This window comes from Halichoeres trimaculatus, unplaced genomic scaffold (assembly GCF_033239565.1).
Source record: "Halichoeres trimaculatus isolate MK-OKI-2021-1 unplaced genomic scaffold, fHalTri1.1 fHalTri1_scaffold_20, whole genome shotgun sequence".
Classification (NCBI taxonomy): Eukaryota; Metazoa; Chordata; class Actinopteri; order Labriformes; family Labridae; genus Halichoeres; species Halichoeres trimaculatus.
Window position 1 is genome coordinate 5,067,309 of NW_027437198.1, and position 21,570 is coordinate 5,088,878.

General features: G+C 39.4%; 1 protein-coding gene across 1 annotated transcript; it reads left to right on the top strand.

The window, feature by feature from the left end:
* Nucleotides 1-461: 461 nt before the first annotated feature.
* Nucleotides 462-20,969, top strand: gid4 (GID complex subunit 4 homolog). Its single transcript, XM_074696323.1, has 11 exons — nt 462-848; nt 1,599-1,658; nt 7,657-7,764; nt 9,005-9,106; nt 9,234-9,364; nt 10,032-10,091; nt 19,532-19,713; nt 19,797-19,913; nt 19,995-20,112; nt 20,213-20,684; nt 20,838-20,969. The coding sequence occupies exons 1-11, from the start codon at nt 624-626 to the stop codon at nt 20,967-20,969; spliced, it is 1,707 nt and encodes a 568-aa protein (XP_074552424.1). The 5' UTR covers nt 462-623.
* The last annotated feature ends 601 nt before the right edge of the window (nt 20,970-21,570 follow it).

Here is a 21,570-nt window from a genome sequence, read left to right on the forward strand (position 1 = left end):
CCATTAAATACAACTCCGAGACGCGTAAAATTCAGGGAAGCTGGATTCCACAAATAACGTTGCATTCACGTGGCATCAGAATAGAAGGAAATATGAGTTTTTAATTCAAACAAAGTCAAAGTGAAGGACTCTATAAGTCAAAAACTACTAAATATTTCCTAGAAACGTGACAAAAGGAATATTTTGCTAGAATGTTTATAAATTGTGTGGAAATATTTAAACGTGCTGCATTTTGTATGATTAAACTTGCATATTTCTCATTTTGCCTCTTAAGACGTGGTCGGGAGGGGCTCTTGTGCATAGTTTAAAAAAAAAATCATACAAAGCATTTTATTTCAAATGTGTGTTATTTTTTAATGCGACGACTTAAGGCTTGGACCTCAAAAGTCGGAAGAATGACTTCCCGAATGGGTCTTAAAACATTTGAGTGGGATTATCCTATGAGAACTTGAATGCAGCATGCGACGTCGCATAGTGTAGTATCCCTCTCCAGTAGCATTTCCATGGACTAGCCTCCCAAATCAAGAGAAGTTGTCTGACTTCAGGGGCTTAAACCACTGACAGACCCTCCTCTGTCAGTCTCCCTTCTCTCTCTTGTTGTTGTATCCTCCGTCGTTAAGTTCATGACGGTTGCTGACGGTGACACTATTGCGCTCATTATGCCTGTCCGAGCAGAGTGCTGCAGTACCACCGGCTTGGCCTGCCCATCCCCGGCCTCTCTTTACCCCCCTGCCCCGATCAACACTTACCAGCCGGGGGTGGCCACCTCGCTGCTGTACAGCGGCTCACAGTTTCGGGGATATCAGAAGAGCAAAGGCAACTCCTACGACGTTGAGGTTGTATTGCAGGTAATGTTTTATTAAGTTCATATCCTGCTTGATATTTGTGTTAATTTTGTTGGCTGTCATCTGCGAACTCAGCGTATTTGTTGCCTAGTTGCTAACTTGGCTAACATTAGCTTAGTGGGCTCATTTTTCAGCTGGTTGGCATAAATTACTAACATACTGACCTACTTTTGAGCTAGTCCGAGCTACTTTTTCTGCTTTGGCATTACGAGTAATGACAAAACTACAGGAGTCAACTTTTTGTTAGTTATTTTTCAGAAAACATACCACCCTAACACGTAGGCAACTTGTACCTCTAGCTCCCAAAACGAGTGTTATTGACCCACAAGCACAGTTATTATGCCACCATACTTACTGTAACGCCTACCTGCATTTCAGTTCTAGTCAAAGAATGTGTTTGTCCCCGAAGAACTCTTCAAAACTATCAAAGCATCTACAATTTAGTGGGTTCTTCGCAGCTGTTTTTTTAAAATTTAATATAAAAAACTGTTTTTGTGAATTCTTATTCAAACTTTAATGCATTCTTGCATATACTTTAAAATTAACGCAATCTGTACTGTGCAAATACTCGAAGCAACTACTTTTCTTATATGCAATATTTTGCAACATTTGTCTTGCATTTTTATTATCTATCAATGATTTCCCCTTGTCCTTTAACTGTTTTTGGAAAACCATTCATGCACCTGTGGTTGTGACCCTCTTGAGTGACATAACTGTTTTTAAAAATACTCTTTATTTGTTTGTCCTGGGTAGCATGTCACAATGGAGGACTCGTATTTGTGTGGATACCTAAAGATCAAAGGTCTGACTGAGGTAAGCTTTTTTTTTTTTTTTAACATATTTTTATTGAGTTTTCAATGCTTAAACAAACACGAAAATATAAAAAAATAAAATAAAAAATACAAATATAAAAAAAATATATATAATATATATATATACACATATATACAAACACATACATACATACATACATAATATCACATATACATGAGTATATATACACATAAAAAAGGAAATACACATACAAAACAGGGCTTAGATTTTTTGTTATAGTGCATCACTTCTTCAGTATTTCTACAGGTGTTTCAAAAGGTGAACGGTAGGCATTCAGATACATTACTTTCTAGACATTGTGTCAAATCGAGCAAGATAATCAATAAAGGGCTGCCAAATGCTAAAATACTTTGCAAGATTGCCCATCAAACAATATCTTATTTTCTCCATGTGCAGTACTGATGTGAGCTCAGTTAACCAGGTCTTAAACAGGGGCACAGTGTCAGATTTCCAGAGATTTAATATCACTTTTTTAGCAATTACCATACCATACATGATTGTGCACTGCACAGAGAGACTTTGATTAGACAGAGATGAAGAATACCCAAATAATGCCGTCTCAGGGTCTGGTTTGAACACACAACCATACATTCCAGAAAACCAGTTGAATATTTCACACCAAAAGATATGAAGCCTTGGACATGTCCAAAAAAGGTGGGAAAGAGAGCCCTCAGCAGACTTACAGCGATCACATAAAGAAGAGATTGTGGGAAAAAACCTATGCAGTTTAGATTTAGAATAATGAAGCCTATGTATTACTTTAAATTGAATTAGCTGGTGCCTAGCATTAATAGAGCATGATCGTATTCTGCAAAGGCTCTCCTCCCATACATCATCATCAATCTGTATACCCAGATCCTCTTCCCAGGCACTCTTCAGGTGGAGCGTGGCAGAATTTACTTGTTCAGAAAACACCTTCACAAAGTCTGAGACTAAATTTCTTGAATTAGGTGGGTTCAGCAATAGCTTGTGAATCCTTTCTTCTTTCGGAAGAGACTCATAATTAGGCACACACTGACGCACATAGTTCCTTATTTGTAAATATCGAAAAAAATGTGTGGAAGAAAGAGAGTACTTGTTTTTAAGCTGAATAAATGAGGCAAACTGTTTCTCAATGTAGAGATCTTTTAAAGTGAGTATACCTTTTAGTCTCCAAGTGTTAAAAGCAGAATCTGTAAAGGATGGGAGAAATGCATGGTTTTGACAAACTGGCGTCTGTATAGAGGTGTCTGGCAGTTTGGAGCTCGTCTTAATTTGCTGCCATATTTTCAGACAATTCAAAATTATTTGACTGTTAACTTTTGTTGTTGCAGACAATTTAGAGGATGAAAAAAGAAGAGCTGGAAGTGAACTATTTTCAACATCGTTCTTTTCAATGGCAACCCACGCCGGGGTGTTTACTGAAACTTCTCTCCCATAACCTTCCTGCCAGAAAACAAGCGCTCTTAGATTTGCTGCCCAGTAATAATGCAAAAAGCATGGCAATCCCAACCCACCTCTTTCTCTTGACTTCTGTAAATGTTTTTTTGATATTCGGTGAGCTTTAAAACCCCAAATAAAAGGCATTATTATTGTATCTAATGATTTGAAAAATGATCTTGTTAGAAAAATGGGCAGATTCTGAAAAAGGTACAAAAATCTTGGAAGGGAGACCATTTTGATAGCATTTATGCGACCCATCATAGAGAGAGGGAGGGTTCGCCATTTATCAATGTCTCTTTTTAATTTCTCAACCCCTACCAGGAAGTTAAATTTAAATATTAATTTTGGGTCTCTTGGTAAGACCACTCCAAGGTACTTCAATTTATCAGTTATTTTGAAGGGAAGATTTTGTAAGAATTCTGGTTCAAGTTCAGCACCAAAGGACAGAAATTCACTCTTTTGCCAGTTAATTGTATATCCTGATACCTCACCGAATGATTTTATGAGATCAAGTAAAGCCGGGATTGACTGCTCAGGCTGTGACAGGAAAACTACAACATCATCTGCATACAAAGAAAGGTAATGATCCACATTTCCCAGCTGGATAGGCTTAATGAGAGAGTGCTGTCTAATACTGATGGCAAGAGGCTCTATCGCGATCGCAAATAAGAGGGGGCTTAGGGGACACCCCTGTCTTGTCCCACGGTGTATAGAAAATGAGTTTGATTTTTCTCTATTGGTAAGAATGGAGGAGGATGGTTGGGAATATATTAGTTGTATCCATGAAACAAATCTAGTACCAAATCCAAATGCCTCAAGTGTTTTTAACATATACCCCCATTCCAACTGGTCAAACGCCTTCTCTGCATCCAAGCACAGGGCGGCAACCTTATGGCATTTCTCATATTTATGATACATTATGTTCATTAGCCTCCTAACATTAAAAAATGAGTACCTGTGAGGGACGAAACCTGTTTGATCAGCATGGATGATGGAAGTTATATGATTGTTTAACCTATTTGCTAATAGCTTTGTAAAAATCTTCAAATCAGAGTTTAACAAAGAAATAGGTCGAAAAGATGAAGGTTCTGTCCCATCTCTTCCCTCTTTTTGAATTAATGTGATATTGGCCTCATATAGACTGTTCGGAAATTTATTTGCTTCAAATGAGTGTGTAAACATCCTCAGCAGAAGGGGGGCAATCTTCTCAGAGTATTTTTTATAAAATTCAATGCTAAAACCATCCGGACCTGCAGTCTTACCACTAGGAAATGATTTTATAGAATCTAAAATTTCCTGGATGGTAATGTCTGAGTCTATGGCGTCCTGTGCAACCTTACCCAGCTTAGGCAGATCTAGACATCCAAGCCAGCTTGATGCATCCCCATTGGCTTTTGACATATATAATTGCTGATAGTATTCCTTAAAACAATCATTAATGCCTTCAGGGTCAACAACCATTTCCCCAGATTTGGATCTAATTTTATGGATGGCTCTACTAGCCTGTAAACCTCTTAGCTGCCGGGACAATATTTTTTGTGGCTTATCCCCTAGTTCAAAATGTTTTTGTCTTAATTTAAACAGTTGATCCCTCACTTGGTCAGATAAAATGTTGTTATATTCATACTTTAACTTTAGAATATTCTGTAGAATTAAAGAATTTGAGGACGACCTATAGGTTGTCTCCAACTGTGATAACTGACCCTCTATCTCTAATAACCGCTTACGGTTTTCCCTTCTTTTTGCAGTTTCAAATGAAATTATATGCCCTCTGATCACTACCTTAAAAGTTTCCCACAAGGTAGAGTCACTAACCTCAGAGTTGTCATTAGTTTCCAAAAACTCAGAAATTTTAGCAGTCATAAACTGGTCAAATGATGCATCTGAGAGCAGAGATGTATTAAAGCGCCAGTTATACTGTTGTTTTTTATGATTTAAGTCGAGGACCAGGGAGATTGGAGAATGATCTGAGATTAAAATATTGTGGTACTTTACAGAGATCACACTAGATATCAAACTAGAATCTAGTATAAAATAATCTATCCTTGAAAATGACTTATGTCTTGGTGAAAAAAATGAATAATCTCTTTTTGTGGGATACTGCAGTCTCCAGATGTCTACTAGATTCATAGAAGACATTAAATTCTTTATCATCATGGAGGATGCAGGCAATTGAGAGGTACTTGCTGACCTGTCCAGAAAATTATCAAGCACACAATTAAAGTCGCCACCAATTATAATATGCGTGTCTGAGGAGTTGGAAAGTAAACCAAATATCTTCCTGAAAAAAGTTGGGTCATCAAAATTGGGGGCATAAACATTCAAAAGTGTGACATGGAAGGAATAAATGTAGCCTGTCACCAACACATATCTGCCATTGGGATCACTCAGAGTGGAAACATGTCTAAATGGAACAGTTTTGCTTATTAGAATCGCCACACCACGAGCCTTACTGGAGAATGTGGACTGGAAAACTTGGTTAACCCAAGAGCATCTTAATATTTTTTCTTTTGCAGAATTAATGTGTGTTTCCTGCAAGTAGACTATGTCAGCAGAGAGGGCCTTTAAATGAGAAAACACCTTGGCACGTTTGATTGCATGTCCCATTCCCCGGATATTCCAGCTGGTAAAAGTAATGCCACCGCCACCTTGTGTGAATGAACTAGGATGCATATCTAAGTACAGTTGTGTTAATGTACACACATGTAGCCCAAAGAAAAATAAATACAGAAAAGTACAATGCAAACCAGAACCTTAAGAACATTACCCCCTTCCCCCCGCTCCACTTTCCCAAACAAAGTGAGAGCATAGACCCAAAATACTCACATGGAGGTTGCCGGACCATATGAACTGTTGAACTAAAGCTAAGCCAATATTGAAACCTCAGGGCTCCCTCTCAAGCAATATAAACAAAAAAGCAAACTGTAACGGTCATGAAAATGTCCATGCCTTATAGAGCAAGTCACGTACCAGAAAATGTCCCGTCAGGTGGATGAATAGCCAATGTTCAAACCAAAGTCTCCACAAATGCCTCAGCTTCCCGCGGCGACGAAAACATCTTGTCCAAGTCCCCGTGGGTTACACGCAGCTTCGCCGGGTAGACGAAGCCTGACCTTCCACCAGCATCCCGTATCTTCCTACGGACACCATCAAAAGCTTGTCGCTCCTTCATCACCTCCGCCGGGTAATCGGGAAAAATATGAACTGCTTTGCCGTTGTGGTGCAGAGGAAATTGTTGACGGGCCAGCTGCAGTATCTTCTCCTTCACCTGGAAGTGATGGATCCGGGCGATCATTACGCGCGGGCGCGCGTCTTTACCAGAGGCCACTCTTCCCACACGGTGAGCACGATCAACTTCAAGTGGTTTGGTGAAGTTACCTGCACCTAGAAGCTCAGGGATAAACTCCGTCACAAACTCCGTGGGGCGACCATTCTCAATCTTTTCCGGGAGACCAATAATCTTGATGTTTTGGCGCCTGGAGCGAGCCTCGAGGTCTATCACCTTCAGGCGGAGTGCAGTATTTTCTGCTCGCACTTCGGTGCATGTCTGCTCCAAGGTAGAAAGGCGGCGATCGTACTCAGAGCTGGCTTCCTCTATTTCTTTAACACGATTCCCGAGAGACGACAGAGAAGCTTGGGTGGTTGCAAGAGATGCTTCTAATGTGTCGAACCGGTCAGACATCATTTTGCTCATATTCTCTATTGCAGAGAGCACGTTTACCGTTTGGGTTTCGTTTCTTGGCTCCGTGGCTGCAGCGGCATGCTCGTCCTGCTCCGAGGGCAGCTCATCGTCATTCGGGACTTTATCCGTCCTCTTGCCGCGGTCCGCTTTTGGCTTTGTCATGTTAAGTCGTTTAGGAGTATGAAATTGTACAAAAAAGTCGGCAAATACTCCCGAAAATTAACTTTTTGACCGAAATAATTAGGACTTGAGAGCAGCCTGGGTGAAACGCGTCTATTCCATATGGTGCTCACTAGCGCCCCCCCTGACTGAGGTAAGCTTGAAAACTAGGTCAGTAATACTGACCTTTATTCTATCTAAAGATAAACTGTTAGCACACGGCAGCGTGTTGTAACTGGTTTCCACCTGATTGATACTAGCTACATTATGTCACACTGAATAAGACAAATATGAGGCATAAGGTTCAACTTCTGCTGTCAGGTCTAGACTTGAGTTCTTAGCGCAAGTGTGTCAACTGTATACTCATTACATTATGCAACGTGTGGAGGGAACAGGCCAGCAGAACTCTGTAGTGCGTTTTTGGCTGTGGCAGGGTGGTGTGAAAGATGAGTAGAGGCTGTGTGTGGCCTTAGAGATACAAGTCTCATTTTAACCAACCAACATTTATCGTGAGGAATCTGAACCTGTTTTTTTCTTACTTAGGTGGTTACTGCAGAAAAATAAACAGCATCCAAACTTAAGATCCCCTGTTTGACTTTTCTCTCAACCGACTCATTTAGATATTCAGCACTTAAAAGACTGGAAAAGGCTGCTGAAGGAAAGAAAGCTTTAATCAAGGTTTTTTCTTCTTCTCTCCTCTGCTTTGTGTGAAAGGAGTATCCAACACTCACCACATTCTTTGCCGGTGAAATCATCAGTCAAAAAAGGCCGTTTTTAACCAGGAAGTGGGATGCAGATGAAGATGTGGACAGAAAGCATTGGGTATGACTGATTGATTTTTGTTTTTGATTTTCTTTTTTCGTATCTAACCCTGTGAGATCCTTTTTTTGCTACCTTTCATTAAATAATGGGGGGGGGGGGGGGGGGGGTCTTCATTTCTTTTTAGCTGTAATTTAAATAAATGTAATTTTATAGAACCCTAGAAATATTTTTGTTTAAAAGCATTTTGTGACTCAAAATATCATTTAATAGTTCTCAATTTAAAGGTGCAGTGTGTAAAAGTCAGAATTTTAGCGACATGCAGTGTTCAGATTTCAGAATGAGTCCATCTGCTCCTAAAACATCCCATCACTCAGCGATTCTCAGCCTTCGCAGATCAAAGGGGATCCTGAAGATGGCCTCATTTATTCTGATCATCATGTTGATGGCGTTGACGCTGAGGGACATGTCTCATAGCTGGAGAAACAACAGGCAGAAAGCTCCATGACAGACACATCGCCCTCTGATAGCTCATGTTCTGTTTGACAGAGCTAGCCTTCAACAATGAAGCACCAATCCACCTCTGACTGTCAGAGAGAAAAGAAAACTCTCAGAGAAACAACAACGTTTGTTAGACTGTACCATAAACAATAAACCATGACCTTTACAACCAATAAACGTTGCTACAGAAATGTTCTCCAACGGTACGTGTTACCTTTACCTGTGGAGCAGAAAACAGCCAACTTCAGCGTCTTCCTTCAGACCCAACTTTTTCATTGATGACTCCCAGCTTGGAAACTCTACACCCATGTTTACTCTCCTTTTAGTCGTTGTCTGTCCCGGTTTCTCTTCATTTCTTCCTTCACACTCATGTGATGCATGTTTGTGATTTTCCATCAGAAAATACTCTCAATAAAAATTCTTTCATACACAACAACAAAAACAAAAATATACTTCTTCTTCTTCTTCTTCTTCTTCTTCTTCTTCTTCTTCTTCTTCAACAACAACTTTCTTCTTCTTCTACTGTAAAACCAACAACCGCCCCCTCTCTTCTTCCCCTCCTGACTTCCAGATAGATTTCAGGACCAGCATCCAGGCTTGTATTGAAAACCGCATTTCGCTCTTTCTGTCCCCTAAAATCTGCCGTAGACAAACATGGCCGTTTGTGTGTTCTGTTCGGTGATGTGCTGCAAACTTCTACACATTGCACCTTTAAAAATTTAGAGTCCGTAATGAAACTGCTTTCTGTTATTTTGTCATATGTTTCTGTTGTGTTGACTGTTGTTTAATTATTTCTGAACAGGGGAAGTTCAAGCCTTTTTATAAATATGCCAAAAGCTTCAACTCAGATGACTTTGACTATGAAGCTCTGGACAACAGTGATTATGTCTTCATGAGATGGAAGGTCAGTTCATTACAGAGTCACTCATGATCACGTGTCCTTTTTTTTATTTTTATTTTTATTTTTTTTACAAATTTCTGGACATCTCATGGAGACTGAAGGTTTATTTGTTTTTTCTCTGCATCCCCAGGAGCAGTTTCTTGTTCCAGATCACACCATTAAAGACATCAGCGGTGCCTCTTTTGCTGGCTTTTATTATATCTGCTTCCAAAAGTCCACAGCTACTATTGAGGGCTACTATTACCACAGGAGCTCTGAATGGTAACTACACACATAGTAAACATTGTTCCTTTGTTGCTCTCTGATGTGAGCCAAACACCCCCTCCCTGCTCCTCGGCCGGTTTCCTCTGCACTCAGACGAGGCCATTTTTTACTTGACCAAAAACACAAATAAACGGACTCCCACCAAAAAAATCTGATATCGGTCTGCATTCACGCTTTATTTACAGAATTTTCAGAGTGTTACTTTCACACAAAAACACCACTAAATAAGGCTCTAGTTCTCATCGTATCGTAAAACGGCACTACCTCTGCTGCAGAGCCACAGCTGGCTACGAGGCGCTCGCCGCTTAGTGTATCAGTCCGTGCGGCGTGCCAGATATAAACAAACTAAGGTAGTCTGCCAGGACGAATTATGCAATAACAACGTAAAGATGACTGATTATGAGAGCCAGTAACGCGCTGAAAATTCTCTAAATAAAGCGTGAATGCAGACCCATATCAGATTTTTTGTGTTTTTGGTTAAGTAAAATATGGCCCCGTCTGAGTGCAGAGGAAACCGGCAGAGGAGCAGGGAGGGGGTGTTTGGTGCGTGCGCCCTGGGCTTCTGCTGCTGTAGGGGTAATTTCTGCCCTAAACCTTGTGATAGGACCCAACTTGTTCCATCCCAGAATATCACTTAAATGGTTTGTTTTTCCTGCATTTACAGGTACCAGTCTCTAAACCTTAACCATGTGCGGGAGCACAGTATGCCTATTTATGAGTTCCGGTGACAAACACACGGATGAGTGCTGAGTCGAGTCGTGGACTGTTCTTGCTGCTCTGTGATTAAACGAGGTGGGATGGATCGAGAGCCCCTTAAATGAAAAGACTGGAGCTGATCCTGTTTCCTTTCTGCTGGGAGCTCAACCTGTGATCAGATACTCCACTGACGGACTGAGAGGAAGACGGCAGAGGAGTAGAGAGGGGAGGGAGGGAGGAGCTTGTGAAAGATCAGTGATGGATGGACCGCTTTTACAGTGAACATTAGACTGCTGTTTGCCTTGAATTTAATTTTGATCCTTGCTTTTGATCACTACTTTAATTTTCATTTTGTGCAACCTGATTTCTTCATGCTCTCACAGGGAAATCAAAACAGGTTTTCCTTCAGCAGAGACACAAAATAAATGCCTTTTAGGTAAGAGCTGTGAAAGAATACGGTGAAAAGTTGTGGTAAGAGATTTGTCCAGTTACGTTTTTTCTTCTTTTAAAGTTATATCCATCTTGCGGTCTGGCTCTGAAGCCCTGAGATGATCTGTGTGGAGTTAAACAGCAGGTTGTTGCCAAAAGGTGTCAGATGTTGAGTTTCTACTTTAGCGAGGTATGGAAGACTGTCGGTTGTGGTCTGGTTGCTCAGGGATAGTATTGTTTGTTAATAATGTTTTGCTGAAAAGCAACAGCTGAATGTGGGAGGTAGCTATGATCAGAGCGATGATGGCATCTGAACAGCTCATTTATAATGAAATAACAGTTATTACCAAAAAGAACCCTCTCTGAACAGTTATCTCTCTGCCTCACCTCTGATATTTCTATGCAAGCCAAAGTTCTCTAGAAATTCTAACACCACTTTACTGTTTCATCCGTCTTCCAGAGTGTTTGATTTATTTTTATTTTTCTTGGATGATGTTGAGTTGAAAAGCTTAAGAAAAGGATTTATTGAACTGATGTAACCAGTGTTGAAGCTCAGATATGTGACAGAACATTCCAGCACAGTGCTCAAAGGTGTCAACATGTTGGAGAGGAGAAGAAGAACAGCAACTTAACAGTTAATGTGGCATCAACTGACCTTTGGTTTCAGTCTGCTGCTTCCTGTATTCTCATCTACAGAAGATCAATGTTGCCCATAAAGTCATTACTGCAGTTTTAATATTGTACAGTAGCTGGATGTTACATCGACACCTGTTGCCCACAAAGTGTTTTTGTCTACACCTAAAAAAAGAAGTGCGTAATGGTCCTTTTGCAGCTGATAATGTTGAGTGGAAAAAGGTGAGGAGAGATAAACCCGCCTTTGATGCTTTAGAAAAAAACCCTCTGCCTTACACTTTTAAAAGTTTAAGTTCATAATTGTTTTTAAAAAGATAATATTTGTAGTTTTATTTCAACAAAATAATTTCCGTAGGAGAATTTGTGGAAAAAAAGAAGTTGAACTTTTCAAGAGGATAGGTTGGTTTAAGTTTTTCTTTTTTTCTGGAGACTGCATGTACTCCACCCCTTCCTGCCTGCTCCATGGTTGCTCTTAGACTTTATGCTGATTCACCCGACTGCAGCATGACTCAGCGGATTTGATGGGGATAACTGATGGCAGTATGATTTTTTTAACTTATGTTCAGTTGGATAAAATCCAAAAGACTTCAAGATAATTTCGCTTTTTTATGAATCACGTCAGAGAAAAATGTGCAATGTCAGAAAGAAATGTTTATATGGGAGTGTGTCATTTGAAGTCAGTTTGTTTAAAGGAGATGATGTATGATACAGCTGCAGTGATTGTGTGAGGAGAAATAAATAAAGAGTGTCATATTTTCTACACATTTGTTTCTTGTTAAATTTCTGGGTTGTTTTTTGCAATTACCTCCAGAGTCCAGCTGTTAAAAATAGTTAATCTGTAGCTGATTGTCCTGATTCAGGAGTATAATTTTTCATAATCTGGGAAAAAATAATGTGTTATACTTCCATGTTGTTTTTAAAAGCAACATTAGATTTAATATTTCTGATTCAGATAAAGACCCACAACAAATAAATTGAAATAAATATCAGATCAGTGTGTGGATGAAAAACAATACCTCCAGCTAAACTCAGACAAAACTGAAATCATTGTTTGTGGCTCAGAAACAAGACTTGACTTCAACGGTCAACTCACCGGGCTCTCCAAACCAGCGTTTCTCAAAGTGGGGTACTGTTAAGAAACTACTGTAAAAGTGTGCTATATCATTGAAAAAGCATATCAACAAACTGGGATCTCTGGCACCATAAAAGCAGCTATTTGTCCAATACTCCCACCAACTTTAGTTTTGTGCCATGGGATTGATCATGACGTGTCTATTAAACAAAAAAAAAAACCCTTGGTGCAGTGGTGTGCACAGACTTTTTAAAGTGCAGGGGCAAAAAGCAGAAAATATTATTTAAAAAATGGCCCATATAGTGTGTGTTTTTGCGACCCAAGAGGACAGTTCACCATTTTTCAACCACCCAACAGGGCAGTTAAGTGTGTTTGCAAACCGGGAGGCCATTTTTGACAAACGTTTTGGCTCCCAAGAGATTACTTCAGTGCGTGCAGGCCACCCCCCTGAGCACACTACTGCCTTGGAGGTAACATTACCCCAAAGTTTACAAAAGAAATTACTTGGAGTTAGTAAAAGTTGAAATGTAGCCTAATTCTATTGTTACAAAATACTACATATTATTACACTGCATTGTCAAATGCTCGATCCTGATTGGTCAATTACAACATTCTACGGTCTGTTATTTCTGAATATCAGACCGTTGTTAAGGACGCTTCTGAAAGACTCGGGCGAATCACGTCATATCGTATCAATCAGCCGAAAGACGTATATACATGCGGTTTGTACCACCGCTTCGCCTCGGGGTCCTGCATCACCCTGTCGGTGTTTATATCTCTATAGTGAGTGACCGGCTCGCTCTACATTATCCCTTACATATATTATTGCATAGTATTTATATTAAGCTAACCATTGTAACAGTAGTGAGGGGGTCCTTGGAAAAATGTCTATCCTGAGAAGGGTCTGTGGTCTAAAAGAGTTTTATGACCCCTGCTTTAAACCAGCTGTAAGACAGCTGCACATCCAGAGTGCTGCTGCTCCAGTCCTGACCAGAAACATGAAACACGACCACATCAATCCAGAGCTCAGGTCTCTGCCGTGACTTCCTGTGGCTCAGAGAATAGTCTTTAAAACAGCTCTGTGTGTGAACAAGTCTCTTCATAATTTAGCCCCAAAGTCCATCTCTGACATGATAGAGTTCCACTTTTATGCCCCTAAAATCTGCAACAGTCTTCCACAAGATGAGAGACAGGCCTCAACTCTGATAACACTCAAATCCCGGCTGAAAACAGCTCTTATTGTCTTTTCATATGACAACTTGAAATATATTTTATCTGCACTCCTCACTTTTAGTTAAATTTGATTTATGATTTTAATGTTTTATGGAATAATTTTATTTTGCATATTGAGTTTATTTTACTTTAGCTGTAAAGCACTTGCCTTGCTTAAATATAGATATAACACCATGAAAAACTAACCAGGGGCTACACTGAAATAAAAAAAAAAAATCATTTCATTTTTTTTAGTCTGGCCTTTAACTGAGTTTTATTTTTACTTTTACTTATTTATCTATTTATCTAATTATGTTTGGATCTTCGTCTTTTTAAAGTCCTAACTTTAAGTTCAATATATATTTAGCTCTTTTTATATGTCTTAACCTAACTATTTGTCTTCTTATTTACTGCACTGTTGCTTTCAGCTTTTTAATTTTTGTATCTTTAAGTTAAAGCTCTACATTGTTTCTTTTTTACTGCTTTAATCTTGTAATACTTTTTTTTAATCTTATTTGTTTTGTTTTTTTTTAGCTGGGTTGTTTTATTTTCTTACTGTGAGTTTAACATTTACTTCACTTTCAGTGTTTCCTCATGAAGGTCTCCAAATAGCTTTTCCACAGTTCTTCTGCAGGGATTTTAATCAACTGTGTGGGTTGGTGGGTTAGAGGTGGAGGGTTGTACACAAATTTTTTTTTGTTTGTTTTTTTTTGATTTGTCAAACACTTTGTGTTGCCAACGTTAGGCATGAAAAGTGCTATATAAATAAATTTTGATTGATTGATTGAATTTACTCAATATGATTGCAACTAGTATAGGTTGGATTAATTTACAGGAACAAAAGCTTTTTGTTTTTTAATTTGACTTACGTCAACTGTCAGGCAATTCAAGCTCAAAACAAAAGGAAGTGTATGACAAACAGAGGAGGATACTTAGGTCAAATTTTTGTTCCCCTTAGACCTTAATTCAGTGGAAACCCCGTTCACACTGCATCCATGCTTTATACTTCTTTTGTTTTTCTCTGGTCAGTGATTTACAGTTTTTCCTTATTATCTTGCAATAGACCTTTTTTTTCTGTGGTCAAGCCTTCCTCGTAGTTTTTTTTCTCACTTTTTGTCAGTTGGACAACTACTCCATCTGCACTGATAAGACTTTTTCTTAAGAAAGGCACGGTAACTAAAATCCTGGTTACTGAATAACTCGGCCTGCCTTTGGGTCATGTTGTTCTGGATGATTGCCATGTCACTCCACTTCCATATCCTGAAAAACCCAAGAGCAGATCCCAATAAATGACTCCTTTCGTGGTATTCCTGTCCCACTCAAGTGAAGGTGATCCAAAATAAATTCAGCCTTTCTTTTTCATTTTTCTTTGTTATTCACAAACATCTTTTGAAGGGTTTTCTTAAATTAAGTTTAAAAAGAAAAAGAAATCAGTTGCAGGCTATTTTTCAGCTATTCATGCAGGAGTTAAAAAATAGCAATAACAGCAGCTCCCAGCAGATGTCAGCAGTGGATCAAAAAAGGCTCCAGGTTCATCACTCTTTGCAATGTCTGTGACTCAAAACTGCTCCAACTTCTTGTTATGGCTAAGAGCACTGCTGTTTCTGTCTGTAATAATCTTGTGCTTATAATGAAAACAGGTAACAGTCCAGTCTGTGTGGGATTGTTGCTTTTTCCTGCTGCAAATCGAGAATCAAACAGACAAACAAAAGAAAAAACAAACAAACAAACAAAAAAAAACAATGCAGGCCCTATTTTCTTGCATCACTCTACAAACCAGTTCAGTGACAGCTACGTGAGATATCTTTCCAGGAAACGCAGAGTTCATGCTCTGCATTGTTCAAAACTGTATTAAGCAGTGAGACTAAATGAGTAAGAACTTGTTTTGATTTCTGCAGAGCTTCAAGAGTCAAGGGCTGTGTCTCTTTTCTTAGTCTTGCAAAAACAACGCGGCACTCAGAGAATTTTAGGGACATTTAAAATTGACATTGATTTAATTTTTTATTCATTAAGGTATTTATTGTTTATTTCTGAGTTCATTTTCTAACAAGTTAATGATCAAGCCAGTAATAGCTTTCCTGAGAACAGTAGAAATGACGCAAAATAATGAAAAAATGTGGCACATTCAGTGTACGTGCTACAGGTAACAGAACGGAAGAGGCACAAACACAAAAGCACAAAAGAAAACAAATGTGAAATATGTCTTCCTCATCCCACGTTTACAAATTATTATTCTTTCCATCTGTTATTAGTTTCCAAGTAATTCTTCAAGGCCAAGTGATGAAATCTAGCTAAAATGGTTTCAAAGCTTTTTTTTTTTTTTAAATATGATTTATGTGGAAGATAGTTTTCTAGTTAAAAAAATTAATTAATTAATTAATAAAATAAAAAAAGATTTATATGAAGATTTATAAAAATGATAATAAATAAATAAATAAATAAATAAATAGATAAATAAATAAATAAATAAATAAATAAATAAATAAATAAATAAAACTACCTTCCTCTTTCCTTAAAGTTTCTGTGACATCCCAAGAGGCTGGCACCCCTACTTTGAGCTTGTATATTTAAAATGAGAAAAATAAATGAATAAATAAATAGATAAGTCACATCAGTGAATCATTGCACATTTATCTCAAGCAAATAGTGGATTACTTGCTTTTGAGGAAGAAAACAGCAGAGTCAAGGATAAATAAAACCCATCTTCTGTTTTCAAGACAGGAAATCAGTTTAGATCCAAAATAGGCTACTGAATAAATGTGGGAGATCCCAACTGGTGTGACAGGCTTTCCTTAACGTCAAATATCCAAAGCATTTCATTTGTTCAGATTACCACACCTATGTTTCATTCATTCATTCATTCCAGTGTCACTGTAAAGAAACACACAGTGTTGCACGTCCTCATTAAAGCTAGTTTCCACTGCAGGGACTTCCCCCAAGGCCTCAGGACTTAGGAAGGAGTTGTGGACTTTACTTAACACACCAACAGGTTCCTGCTCGAGAAAGTCCCAAAAACTGAAAGGACGGGCCCTCATAACATCCAGAGGACATGGTGCGGTTTGCAAACCGGCCCCTACTGCCATTCTGCTCCGTTCCACTTTGACTTAATGACTCCTTAAAAACTGCAGGCAAGAAAAATTCACACATAGGCAGGGGCGTAGCTACAATTAGGCAAACACAGGCAGTTGCTTGGGGCCCCAAGATTCCCAGGGGCCCCCAAAGCATCTCTTAAAAACTGATTTATGAAGTTCTCTTCAATTGAAAGCATTTCTTTTTTCTAAATCTTACTTCACATGCTTCAAAATACATCAAAAGGCTTAATCTTTAATGATGGTTTTGGGTACTCCCCCTCCCTTCTTATTCAATGGGCTATTCCATGTTACAACACATCTGAAAATATGATTCAGGAAGAAAGTGGTAAAAAAAAAACACTTTTTTGCCCCATTTTTTTCTTATTTTCAACCAAGTCGGAAATAAAAACAATGTTGCTCTGAGATCTGAGATAAACATATAAGACTTTTGGGATTTTAAGGACTTTATCTAGCCCAGGAAACAGGATAATTTTCTCAAAATCAAACTTTTTGAGTTGGTGATAAACATAATTGTACAAAATCTATTTTTTGGATACATAACTCACTGGACAGGGGGTCAAATAAAAATACATTAACTTTAAAATAATAGTACCAAAAAGTGTGGTAACTGTAAATATCACCATTTTTGGTAGATTTTTTTCCAGTTTTATGTTGTACTTGATATTTACATATTTTTTATTTACTAAATTATTTTTTTCAATATTGACCTATTGTAATGTTTTTCTCTTCATACTTTCTTGTTTGTTGCTGTTACTCTGTAAATTCCCCACTGTGGGACAAATAAGCTGTCAATTGACCATAAGAGATCTCAAATCCAGGACAAAGTGGACTAAATTATGTATTCACTTTTTTCAAAATCAAACTAAAGTACAGAACTTGAGGAAATGCATTTAGTTGCGTTAAGTTACCATGTAATAGATTAGCACTGTCTCATGCCTTGATTCTCAGAAAGAGACAGTGGACCCAGGGAAGGCCAGTCTAGCTCCGAGGAAGATGAGTTACAAGGACATAGAGGGCCCCATTGGCTGGGTTTGCCTTGGGCCCCCAAACCACTAAATACGCCCCTGCACATAGGCTACACAAAGTCAGGTGTGTTTGGCCAGGTTAAGAAAAAAAAAATATAAAAGTCCCCTTTTTCATTATTATTCCAAAAAAAAAACAAATCAGAATTCTGACTTTTCCCTCTGAATTATAATGGAAAAAATAAAATGTACAGGACCGGAAATGGGAGCCCAGAATGTTTCCATGAAAGTGTTGCCTCACTCTTACACCCGAGCAGAGCAAATTCCTGACATTGATGTCGCTGAAGAGTCACTTTGCTGGAGCAATGCCGGACTTTCCTGCAGGTGACGAGCTCATTTTCCACCTGCGAGGTTTTACCTGACTTACTGGGCCACACCTTTACTGCGTTACGACATATAAAGGCACGTACTCAGCATCTCTGCAGCAATCTTCCTCCAGACTGAGAGCAGAGAGCAGAGAGCACACACCTATACTACCCTCTATACTTTGACTCTGCAGCGTTATCATGGAGGAGCAGCGGTATCCCATGAGTGTCCGTCTGATCGGAGTGATGCACAAGGAGAAGAGCAAAGTGAGCGCAGGGGGAGTTTGTTCATGAGCCGAATAGAAGATTTATTTATCAACTGTGTGATTAATCTGCATTCTCCCTCCGCAGATGTACATGACCTCCGTGCTTTGGTCGGACCAGAATGATATCGTCGTTTACAGAACTTTTGCAGATTTCGTAAAAATGCACGTAAGTTTAAATTATCTGAAATGAAAAGTAGCTTCTTTCTGGTGTTGTTTCTCTTCCAAATTTTCAAACATAAAATAATAATTATAATAATAATTCAAATTCTGTTTTTTTTTTATCTCTAGAAAAAACTGAAGAAAGCATTCCCGGCAAGTAAATTCTCAAAATCAGACAGAGTCCTTCCCAAGTTTCAAGGTGAGAGCGCGTTACGCTCGGTGAATTCGTGCCAAAGTGCGCGGCTGGTGGAGCTTGCATGGTCCTGACTTCCTGAGTTTCTCTTTCAGCACAAAAAATGAAGCGCCAAGGCAAAAAGAAGGGCCCCACCAAGTCACTCGTGCGGCTCAAGTCTTTGCAGAAATACTGTACTGCACTTCTGAGCTGCAACCCGCGCGTCGCGCAGTCTGCAGACCTGATCCAGTTCTTCCACCCCAAAGACCAGGACCTGCAGCCAGATTTCTCCAAGAACAGGTAAGAAAAGGACTTTTTCAGGAATATTAACAATTGTATTTTTTATTAAATTAAATTTATTTATTTTGTTTTATTTTATTTTATTTATTTATTTATTTTTTGCCTGGTTGCTGTTAACAATTTGTAGCTTTGGGTGATGTTGATTGGCCATATGTGAAGAAAAACTATGTTCTTGTTGGAACAGAAGAAAATACGGAAGAGGAGTAGGGACACTAGGGGATTTTTTTTTTTTTTTTTTTTTTGGAGGATAGGCCAGTGGAAAATACATTTCTTTCTATAAATTCTTTTTGTTTATTTATTATAAACTTTTTTTTTTCTTAAAATCTGACTTTAAGTTTTTTATTTTTGTCTGAGAATCAAGCTGGAATTCTGACTTTAAATTTAAAATTTTGAGTCCGAGTTCTGGGAAAAGGTAAAATTATAAAATATATCTTAGCATTCTGACTTTTTTTTGTAAAAATAAAAAGATAAATAAAAAAGAAATAAAGAGAATATTTGAATTAAGGTTCCTTTATATAGTTAAAAAAGTCTGCACCCTCTCATCCTTTTCTTTTTAATTGTTTTATTTATTTTATTTTATGTATTTTTTTTCTTTAAAGCTAACTTTTACTCCAAACATTTATATATACAAAATCAACTATTCCCATACAAACTAGAGGACCGTCTTTTCAGATCTTGCATGATCTAAACTTCAGATATTATAACAGGACTTCTTGAATAATCAAGTATAAATCTGTGCTTTTAATATCTTAAATACATTTCCCTGAGTGCCAACCTGCAGCTCTCCCCCTCCTCCCCCTCCTCAGCGTCATGATCATGCCCTCAGAGGATGAGCTCCCAGGACAGGCCGGTGGGGGTAACGTGACCCAGCCCTTTGTCACAGAGACATACAGATGTGTGGCCCCGTATGAGACCAAAGACACCAAGAACAAACCTTTGAAAGTGGCGCTGGATGAAAAAGTGGACGTGCTCATCAAAGACAAAGCAGGTGAGGACTCACTGATCCAGACCTTGGTGATCTAAACACACTGAGACCTGCTGGATGTTTACTGTGTGGTTCTGCTGCTTCAGGGTGGTGGCTGGTGGAGACTGATGACAAACGCATGGCCTGGTTTCCTGCTCCCTACCTGGAGAGGCTGGATGATGATGAGGATGATGAGGATGAACTGGATGGGAACCCTGAAAGAGGTACTTACAGTTTCAGTGATGATCTGAATTCACTCTGCAGCCTTGTGAGGATATATACTGAGGTGATTTCTTTCTCTTCAGGCATGCTGTACTGTACGGTTAAGAGCTATAAGGCCACTAAAGATGATGAGATAACCGTTCCCATCGGCAGCGTGGTGGAGGTCCTACAGAAGTCTGATAATGGCTGGTGGCTCATCAGGTATTCAGCATCTCTTTGTGTTTCTGCTGATGATGACTTCCTGAAACACAGAGATCAAGATGTTTAACCCCACCTGCTCTTGTTTCCTTTTCTTTTACAGATACAGTGGTAAAGCAGGTTACATCCCCACCATGTACCTGCAGCCCTACAACTATCCTCACATCCGCATGACAACTCCGCAACAAGATTTCCGCCCCTCCTCTCCGCTCCAAGTCCCCAACCTGGAGCAGCAGTCGCATCAGTTCAGCCACTCACAGGGAAACCTGATGTTCCTCTCACCCGTCAGGTCGTCCTCACCCCAACCCCTCCAGGCTGACAGCAGGCTGAAGTCACGCTCCCTGAACCTCCTGTCAGAGCAAGCTCCTCCTCAGCCCGCCAGGAGCACCACTCCAAACCCCCCATCAGCTGCCAAAGCCGCCATCACTCCTACAAACTGGCCTCCTCCTCCGCCAGCGATCACAGTGGAGATGGATGGAGCAGACGCACAAGGTGGAAGAAGCTGGAGAGAGGAAAGCGAGGGAAGCTTGGACAGCTCCGACTTCAGCTTCAGCGACGACCTCAGCTCTTCATCTGCAAGCTCCACCATCAACCTGAGCCCCACCAGCAATGACGACAGGATACGGCTCAGCCGCACGCCGCCTCCTCCATCAAGCAACCGCCTGAGCCCGACAAGCGCCCATGAGGGGAGGCTGATGCCCAGCATCTCTGACCCAAACCTTTACAAGAGCCCATCATCACCCAAGATCCCTCCCAGACCGCAGGCCCAGGAGATACTGAAACGATGCACCACCATCACCCGCAAGAATGCAGCCAGAGGAGGAACTTCACCCACTCCACCTGAGATCCTGAGCCGGTGAAGCTTCTAATGATGCTGAAGTCTGCCTTACAGGACTAACAAACTGCAAATGAAATCAGAAAGAGGACTCAGAGACATAACTTTTTTAGTATAATTTAGTAAATAAAAGCACAAGATGTACTTCAGTGAGTTGTGATTTAGTTTTTTTTTATTTTATTGACAGAAATGTTCATGTGGGCGTTATCTTTGCAGAAAGGCAGCCAACAAGTAGCTTATTTAGAAAATGTACGATGTACAAAGCTTGGTTTACTTAAAAAAAAACTGCAAAATCAGGACAAAAGTGATCAACCAGAAACACTCAGATACCTCTTTGCTCCTATCTGTCTTCAATGATTTATATTTTCCACACTGGAAACCTTGTGTTGTGCCTTATATGCATTTAGACTCTGCTGTTTGCAGAGAGCCAGAGAAAAGGAGAGAGAAGCCTGAGATGATAGTGTGTGTGTGTGTGTGTGTGTGCAGAAAAGTCTATTTCTTACTTAAGAGTTTACAACATGATGAATAGAATGCTTGTAAATGACTAAATACTGCTTGAAAATAATCACTGAGTTCAATCAATCAAGAAGCCAATGATGTTTATTCCTGGTTGTATTTATGTCAGT

Bases quoted from the DNA above. Each gene is read 5' to 3' on its own strand.
- gid4 (XM_074696323.1), top strand. From the start codon at position 624: ATGACGGTTGCTGACGGTGACACTATTGCGCTCATTATGCCTGTCCGA. The intron at 7,765-9,004 runs GTATGACTGATT...ATTTCTGAACAG, and splicing joins ATGTGGACAGAAAGCATTGG to GGGAAGTTCAAGCCTTTTTA. The intron at 20,685-20,837 runs GCAAGCTCCACC...AACCTTTACAAG, and splicing joins ACGACCTCAGCTCTTCATCT to AGCCCATCATCACCCAAGAT.